The sequence below is a fragment of the Malaya genurostris genome, chromosome 2 (genome assembly GCF_030247185.1).
Source record: "Malaya genurostris strain Urasoe2022 chromosome 2, Malgen_1.1, whole genome shotgun sequence".
Classification (NCBI taxonomy): Eukaryota; Metazoa; Arthropoda; class Insecta; order Diptera; family Culicidae; genus Malaya; species Malaya genurostris.
The window spans coordinates 86,806,455-86,815,866 of NC_080571.1; the positions used below are offsets into that span (position 1 = coordinate 86,806,455).

At 39.4% G+C, this 9,412-nt stretch overlaps 1 protein-coding gene across 1 annotated transcript; it reads right to left on the reverse strand.

Moving 5' to 3' along the window:
• Nucleotides 1-6,696: 6,696 nt before the first annotated feature.
• On the reverse strand, nucleotides 6,697-8,776 carry LOC131432166 (carboxypeptidase N subunit 2-like). The gene is made up of 2 exons (XM_058598279.1): nucleotides 8,693-8,776; nucleotides 6,697-8,630 (listed from the first exon to the last, which is right to left on the reverse strand). The coding sequence occupies exons 1-2, from the start codon at nucleotides 8,710-8,712 to the stop codon at nucleotides 6,947-6,949; spliced, it is 1,704 nt and encodes a 567-aa protein (XP_058454262.1). The 5' UTR covers nucleotides 8,713-8,776; the 3' UTR covers nucleotides 6,697-6,946.
• Nucleotides 8,777-9,412: the final 636 nt, after the last annotated feature.

A 9,412-nucleotide genomic window follows, 5' to 3' on the forward strand; every position in this document is an offset into this window, starting at 1 on the left:
ATAGGCGCGAACGGACGTGGAATCACGGGAGAAACGCAGTCGGCTGATAATAATTGTATTATGACATTAGAGCAGGGACCGACCGTTGGAAATGTAACAGTTTCCTCCACCCACGACCAGAACGGCGGCATCGGTTGGACACCAATCATTGTGCGCATGTGTTCCGTACTTAACATCTTAATTGAAGATGATTGATCCACCGCCGTTATAACAATGCCGCACGATGCTGGCGACGGGTTCGCTGGGAATTGAAACATTTCTATTTGCAGCTGTTTCCTTTCCGAACCAACAGTATCTGTAACAATGTGTGCCGGTTCGGTGTTGACCTTGCCCCCGACGATATGAACTTTCACTTTTACAGACGAATACGTGCCCAATAAACATGGTTCTAAAATTCAACATAAACTGGAACAAAACGAAATCGTTCAAAAGGTAGAGGATACTGCCATTAAAAACAAATTTTAAAAAAATCAGACTTTCAGCCATTGTTGAAAAACGCAAATCATCAATTTGTTTAAAAACATGAGCTAAAGAACTGATCATTCTTTTTTGCATTTCCGCTCAACGCCAGTGGAGAACTGGTTTTGCGCTGGCTGTATTTCTAAAATTGTAAATTTCCCCGTCATTCAAAATGATTTCGCATGCAACTCGGCTTAGAAAACATACGGTTTACAATCCCGATGAAAACTAAATACAAGGACTTGTTCGAACTGTTGACGTAGGACTACACAACTATTGTGAAAATTGCTGTTAATTTTGTTTTAATATTTGAGCAGGTGTTTCACTATGTTCCACTTATGCTTATTTGTATCGTATTTGTATCAAAATATGCTTTTGGGAATATTTCTTGAAAATTTTGGATAGGTGCTGATCAAGATCACTCATCACTCAATAGTCAAGGTTGTCCAGCATTTTTCTAAGAATGCGAGGAATCAGCGGAATTCCGTTGAAAATAATTACCGCTTGTGCGAAGCGAACGGCGCTCTAAATAAATCCACAGAAGATTGAATCGCTGTCTAGTACAGCTACCTACTCTACAGTCGAGCATATTTGCCATCCCAATGCACTGATGAACTATTATTTTTTTTTTGCATGACCATTTGCAAGAGCCCACATGATATCGACCTAAATTTTTCGTAATAGGGGACCTAAATACAAATCATGTTTAGTGGAATTGTGGGAACCGGAATGGGAAAATACTTCATGTTCAACTCTCGCTGATTATTTTTTAGTTCGATCTCCCAATGGTCTAACATGTTTCTTTTCCATGAGAAAAACCTCTCCACAATAAATCTAGTTCTTACAGATAAAAGTCACATTTTATGTTTTCAGCCACATTATTTTCAAAACAATTGTAACTTGAAATCTATAGCTTCAAAAAACATGTCTTAGAAGAAGTTGTAGGCTACTATCGTATCAAAGAACGCTCACTAGTAACTCTTCAAACGATTGAATCAGTGCCATCAAAGAGAGACGGATATCATCGCAGCAACAAAAAACCGGCAAGGTTCATTTAACATAGAATAGACACCAGTGCGAGAGCGAATTTCTTTCGGTGACCTGTCTGAGAATTAAAGGTTAGCTCGCTGCTGTGAGGATTCTCTCTGAAGCAACAAACGGTTACTTATTATCGTTTTGCGATCCGATTCTGTATGGGCAGTGGATAATTGCGATAGAATCATTTTAGTATTGCCGCTTATTCTAACTATGTGCATATAACCTTGTATAAGTTGTGTCTATGAAAATGTATGTGAATGCTCCACGCAAGGGTTTTGAAATATTACAACCTAGTATGAGAATCATCAAGTTGAATCATCGATTCGATTTTCTGCGATAATTGTCAACTTGCGATTATCTCATGGTAAATTCCGCACAGCACCGATCATTATCAGACTGTAAATTTTTTGAAGGGCCGTGAAATACTCAGAGTATGAAGTGGAGCGAAGAAATGTAGAAAAATTCTCTCGCGGTTCATGCATTGAGAGAGTTCTTGTAGCATCTTCTACCAGATTGAAAATGTTGTATACAATATAGATAAAAGTCACGCACCTTATGTCAAATTTTCGGCAATCACCAACACTGGTTGTAGGTAATCAATTGAACTTTCTAAAAAAAATACACTGAAAAAAATCTTTCGATTTTTCGTGAAATCGAAAATAAAATTAATTTTTCAAAATTTACAGTTATTTTACAGTACGATTTTATTTAATTTTATATCACAAAAATGTCATACTACAAGGAAAATAATTAATGTTTTAGAAAGTTGGAGAGATGTCAAAATAAAGAGTTTCCCGAGGAAATCCTTTTTAACAATTTTCGAAAAACGATGTTTTTATAAGAATACGTTCAATGCAAAAGTTCATAAGAAGCTACTTCCTAAATGCAGTCATTTTCGAGATATATGAGGAACTAAATCGAGAAAATTGATATATCATAAGAATACGTCCTTTTTGCCTTTCTCTATAGAAAGGTATTAGGATTGCTGGAAAAACTGACTTTCGAACGGAGCCTCGGAGACCCATAGTGTTATATACCATTCGACTCAGTTTGACGAGATCGGAAAATATCTGTGTGTGTGTATGTGCACTTTTCGAAGCTATTTTTAATGCGCACAATTTTCTCAGAGATGGCTGAACCGATTGTAAAAAACTTATGCTCGTTTGAAAGCTACTGTCGGGCCATTAATCAAGTTTGAATATCAAATGGCTGTGACTTCTGGTTCCGGAGATATAATGGAATAAGTGACGTAACCGACAAAACGCGTTGTTTTTTTACCGCGCAAATTTCTCGGAGATGGCTGAACCGATTTTAACATGCTTAGGCTCGTTTGAAAGCTACTATTGAACCAATGATCAAGTTCGAAGATCAAATGACTGCGACTTCACTCAGTTGTTCCCGTATTTTCCCCAGGAAATACGGTGAGTACTTTCTAGGCTTCACTGAGTAGGTAATGGTCTGTGTGCAAAGTTTCAATGATCTCAAGGGTTTACTGAATTGCAGCATAAATAAAATAAACCTAGATTCCCCAGCATAATAGTACTGTAGTTGAGCAAGCCGTGGCACCAAAAGCGCCGTCTGGTGTAGAATGAGTGCGTAAATGCTCCTAAAATGCATGTACAAAGTTGCCTGCGCATTTAACACAACCACAGTAGCTAATGGAAAAAAGTACAACCGTTTCTCACTTGAAGCGCTGATAGTGCCACCGTACAGTGGAAAATCTAGGTTTACTTAACTTATGATTGCAGCTAGTTCTGCAACGTATCAAAGTATCAAAGAAATAAACACTGTGAGGATTATATGAAGAAGAATTATTGTTATGTGACATGAAATCAAAGTACAATGTCATAAACGGGTCTGAGAATTAAGCTCGACTAGCCGTTCAAAGGTATCGATATCCGACAGTTTTCAGACACTACATCGAATGAGTTGTCGATATGAGAGATCCCAAAAACGGGTTTTCAACGGTAGAATTCCCGCCAGCACCTCGAGACTCCTCGTATGAGTCGATTGCATACAACCTAAAGCTATACGCAAACAACGATACTGGACTCTCTCCAGCTTGATGAAATGTATTTTCGCGGCGGAACGGAAACAGAAACATCCATACTCCATCACTGATAATATCGTTGTTTGGTACAGCCTTATTAGATCTGTTGGTGAGCTCCCCACCAAGTTTCGGTTACTATACGGAGAAAGTTGATTCTTTTTTGGCATTTTCGTTTCGGATACCCAATGTGACATCCCCAGGTACCTTTGGAATCGAACCAGACCCCGAGATACTTGAATGTGAAAACCTGAGCTATGGTTTGACCCATTAGATGAAGCTGTAGTTGTGCAGGTTCACGCTTCCTGGGAAATACTACCAACTCAGTTTTCTCCGTGGAGAATTCAATACCCAGCTGTAGAGTCCATGTAGACAAAGTGTTCAAGGTAGTTTGTAATGGTCCTTGCAGATCTGTAGATTTGGCTCCTGTAATAGATACTACACCATCATCTGCAAGTTGCCTTATCGTGCAAGAGTTTTCAAGACATTTATCGATGTCATTAAAGTTGTAAAGAAGGGGAAGCCCATATAGCTACTTCGTGATGTTGTCAAGTCTTCATGTGTAGAAAACATGCACTTTTCAGACAATAAGTTGTGTAAAAAGTGGTTTAAAACACTTCGTAACGCCTATAGCTCACAAAAAAGTAACGCATGTAACGATTGTAACTTACAAACGAGTAACACTTCTAACGCTTTTAACGCTTCGTAACGTCTATAACTCAAAAAAAGTAACGCTTCGTAACTCCTATAGCTCACAAAAAAGTAATGCATGTAACACTTGTAACTTACAAACCAGTTCGGTTTTACATCTCATCCAAGTCAGTCGATAAAACAAAACCGCTTACGTTCGGGACAGAAGAAACCAAGTACAGTATTGTGTAGTGAACAATAGACCTCGAAATGATTGAACCAAACAAACAAAAGCTACCGCCGAATCAAAAGAATACAATTGTTGTTGACTTCAGGCAGTGCAAAATTCGACCTTCGATACGAGAACTTGAAGGTTTGCTTGAGGAGCAAATGCATCTTGGCATTAAACTTGTGCACTTACTTCAATGCAATAAGACGAATAATGTTGTTTACATCCAGTTTTATAAAGAGTTAGATGCAATTCAATTCGCAAAAGACTATAACAATGTGCACTATGTGGAGCACGAGAACATTAAGTACAACATTCAAGTATATATGGATGATAGTGCTATAGAAGTGCGTGTGCATGATCTTCACTTAAGCGTCACCGATTCTTATATTCGCAAAACTATGTCCCAATACGGAGAGATTCTCTCTATCGAAAAAGAAAAGTGGAAGAATTTTTTCCCCGGTATTCTAAATGGCGTACGTTTATTACGCATACACTTGAAGAAGGCCTTACCCTCTTATGTGATTTTCGGTCAAGATACAAGAATTCCGTGCAAATCACTTGTTACCTATGACAATCAGATGGCCACATGTCAATATTGCCAAAAAGCAGTTCATTACGGTAAGCCATGTGATAAACTGGACAAGGAGACAACCACACCAAAGGACAACGGTGCTTCCTTCACACAAACCCCAAGCAACCCCAGTACACCTGAATGAAGAATCCCCTTCAACGAAACCATCAGCATCCTCTATAGAACAAAGTACACCGGCTGCAGTTAACAACTTACCCTCCAACCAACCAGCAATTGCAACCAATATACAACAAGGTGCATCTACAGCAACTAGCAACGAAAAGAAGACGGAAATCGACAACAATACGTCGCAGGTACGAGAAAGATAAACATGCGTCATGAGTTTTCTTCTTTGATACTCGTTGATACCAAACATTTCATAAAATTTTAATTTTAAATTATTTGTGATCATGTCATACAACTGAAAAGTGACGATCATATTTCCGATGGCATGTAGCAAAAGTTATGTTGATACGTTAGATGCAACATGGGATATTTACGGTTAAAAACATATCACTTTCTCAGAGGGTAAATTTTGAAAAGGCACGGCATAGTATAGTAAGTTGTATTCAAAACAAAAGTATTTTGAACAATACCACAATTGAGATTATGAATGATATGAGAAAGCCATCATCCCATCTTTGAGATGATTAAGACAGACTTTATTTATTTTATCCTAAAACTTATCGAGCATTCCAATAACGAGAAGGGAATAAAAATATATCAATCTAAGGGATCCTAATCAGTGTTAATGATTGCCGAAAATTTGACAGAAGCTGCTCGATATTACTCTATATTGTACACAACATTTTCAATCCGGTAGAAGATGCTACAAGAACTCGTGCCTCTCAATGCATGAGCCGTGAGAGAATTTTTCTACATTTCTTCGCTCCACTTCATACTCTAAGTATTTAACGGCCCTTAAAAAAATTTGCAGTCTGATAATGATGGATTCTATGTGGAATTTACCAAAAGAGAATCGCAAATTAATAATTTTCGCAGAAAATCGAATCGATGATTCGACTTGATGATAAGGTGACACCAGAGAGAATGCGAACGCGATACGAAGCGAAGCGATGCGAAACTTGACAGATCGCACGGAGTCGCGCGGCAGAGCTCCGTCCATTCAAGTTCAGTAGAACAATGACATATATGTCAGAGTGAGTGCGATGCGATCGGTCAGTAGTCGCTTCGCGCATCGAGTTCACTCTGACATACTGGTAATTTTTTTTGCTAAACTTAAATGGACGGAGCTCTGCCGCACGACTCCGTGCGACCTGTCAAGTTTCGCTTGTCGCTTTCTCTCTAGCTTCACCCTGAGCGACCGTTTATTGCTTCAGAGAGAATCCCCACAGCAACTCGTGCTAACTCGTGATGCTCAGACAGATGCCATCGAGAGAAATTCGCTCTCGCACTGGTGGCCATTCTATGTTAAATGAACCATGCCGGTTTTTTGTTGCTGCGATGATATCCGTCTCTCTTTGATGGCACTGATTGAATCGTATGAAGAGTTGGTAGAGAGCGTTCTTTGATACGATAAAAACTATTCTTGATCCTAATATTGATTAACTTTAACTCACACACATTTATATACAAACTAAAACGGATCGCATATTGAATTTTGCGCATACTTTAAAAAAATGGAATAGTAAAAGCGAAAAAAGCAGAATTAAATAACCATCCTGATAATAATCATTCGGATACTAAGAAAAAATAAGATTATGTACCAGAACTCTACTCGGATTATTCCAATATTTATTGAAACATTCACACACTCAATTATTTGGTTAACGATTTTGATGACGTTGTTTACTCCCAGTTATCACTAAATTTCCCCAATTCCTAGAATCGCAATTACAGACAACACATAAAAACTCTGATGAAGCTATTCTCAACGATGAGTCATAATCTACATTTAATCAGTCCCGCTGAATCGCCATTTGCCCAGCGACATTGAGCAGGTTTCCGTTCAAATCAATCGCACGGCATCGGCCGCCGATGCCAATCTTTGCACATCCAGTTGCCGTATTTTCCACAGATAACCCACGGTAATCAGCGCTACTAACCCGACTATGGATAAAACGTAAACCAGCACTTGGAATGTGACGAAGAGTGGTGACGCTGCCTTCTCCGGTTCGGCGATCATAACTGGAACGGCCGTATTTGTGTTGTACTCGATAACGTGATGGCGCTCGAAAGAATGGTTAGGATCAACGGTTGATCGTTCCGTCGCTGATGATGATGATGAAGACGATGCAGGACGCGTCGAAGTTATCGGTGCAACCGTAGTGGTGCTGGTAGTCGTTGTCGTGGAGTAAGATTGTTTGATCTCATCTTCTACGTCCGCATCGGCCGGAGGTTCCGGATAATCGTCGTAGTTATAATCCGGAAACAGTTTCTCAGAGCACATGTTGATGTAGTCATCACGGAACAAGAAGTGCGTGGCAAATCCATGCATATCCGGACTAATCTGGAATTTTCTCATTCTGGCCACGTTATTCTCGAAGTAGGAGCTGTTCCATCCGTTTTTACAAATCTCCAGCACCCGCAAACGAGGCAGATACTCTCTGGCCTCCAGATAGTTGAAATTTTTTATTTGATTTCCAACGTAACTCAGAATTTGGAGAGAGCTTTGGGATCCGAAGATTTTGAAATCTGCCTCAGTCATGTTGTTATACGATAAATCCAATATCTTCAAATTTGCCAGATTTGCAAAAGTGGCCGGAGACAGACTGAGCGAAGTCGATTGTAACATCAATTCCTCCAACGACGTCATCGAGCTGAACACAGTATTCGGATCCAGAGTGTTACTTCCCAAAGATAAACTGGTTAAGTTCTCCAACTTCGTTAGATTACTGATATCACTGATACGATTATTGATGAGCGATAGTTTGACAACATTTTTTCCTTCGACGCTAATCGTCCGGATATTGTTATTGTTGGCATACACCGTACTGCAGTGCTCGTTGATAACCAAATGTTCCAAACTGTTATTGTTCAAAACAATAACCGATGCCTTCAGAAACTCAAAATCAAACGCTGCCAGTCGATTGTCCGCCAGTTCCAACTTCGCGAGTTCATCCAACCCATTGAAAACCGTCGCATCGATCGACGCTATCTTGTTGCTGTTCAAGGAAATCACCTTCAGCATACGATTGTTCTGGAAAAGTTTGCTTGGCAAAGACGAGATCTCTCCGTGAGCCAAGATCAAAATTTCCAACTGGTGCAGATTGGCGAATGCGTTCTCGGAAATCGTACTCAGCGGATTAGCAGAAATCATGAGATCCTTCATGCTGTCGGCTCCCTTGAAGGTGTAATCCTCCAGGCTAGTTAAACTGTTTCCCCTTATCACCAGCTTCGTCAGTTTTCCCGCACCGTTGAATGTGTCGGAGTTGAATTTCGCCAGCTGACCTTGAAAAATTTCCAGCGAAGTCATATTCGGGAACTTTGTGAATGCTTTGGACGTTAGTTTGGTGTCCATCAGCTTAATAATAGAGATGTCATGGGCGGCCGTGCGGAAGGTCGAACAGAAGCTTTCTGCATTCTCGAAAAAATCCGTATTCGGGTGAATCAATACGCAACTGTTCGGCGAACACATACAGAGATAAGCCTCAACCGAACTAGCGCAAATCAGCGCCATCACGGCAACAATCCTGCAGAAAAAAAATAAACGTCATCGATTTGAACGAAACGTTCCGTAATTAAGTGTACTCACCAAGCGTAAGATGGCTTCATTGCTTTCCCATGAACAACCACTTCAGACTACTTCACGATTAACACTGATTAATCTGGAATCGTAGGAACAGACAATAAACGAATCGTTATCTCCTGTAACGCAAGTAAATATACTTTCTCTTATTGCACTACGAATGTATTGACTCGGAATGTAACATTCAATACTGTATTAATCCATAACTAAGCTTGCACTACGTCGTCGTCGTCGTTCTCGTCGTCTGAATATTCTAGATGAGAATACAACTAAACTACAGCCCAGATATTACACTTCGGAAGTGCTCTGTAGTACAACGCAGTTTTTGTTTTATCATTAATGACTCAGAAATGTTGTAAATAAAAGTGGAAAGGGATCGTATTTCAATCCTTGTAAGGAAATTTATTGAGCAGTACGAGTTCAGCATTATGTAAACACTGATGTAGACTTACAGCTCGAACAACCAATAAACATTAAAACGATATCGTATATTAACTTTATATACATACATGGAATTGTCATTAGATACTCCTCAGCCCTACATACTACTATAGTGTAGAACAACAAAAGGTGAAATATTTAGCTGTAATAATTCAGAGATTGATAGCTTTATTTCATCCGGATTCGACTTCCGGTTATGAAACTACAAAATACAGTGTGTTTGTGTGTGTGGTTAGTTTTTGGCCATTATTATTTAATTGGATTCTGCTTGAAACAGTTTTGAAT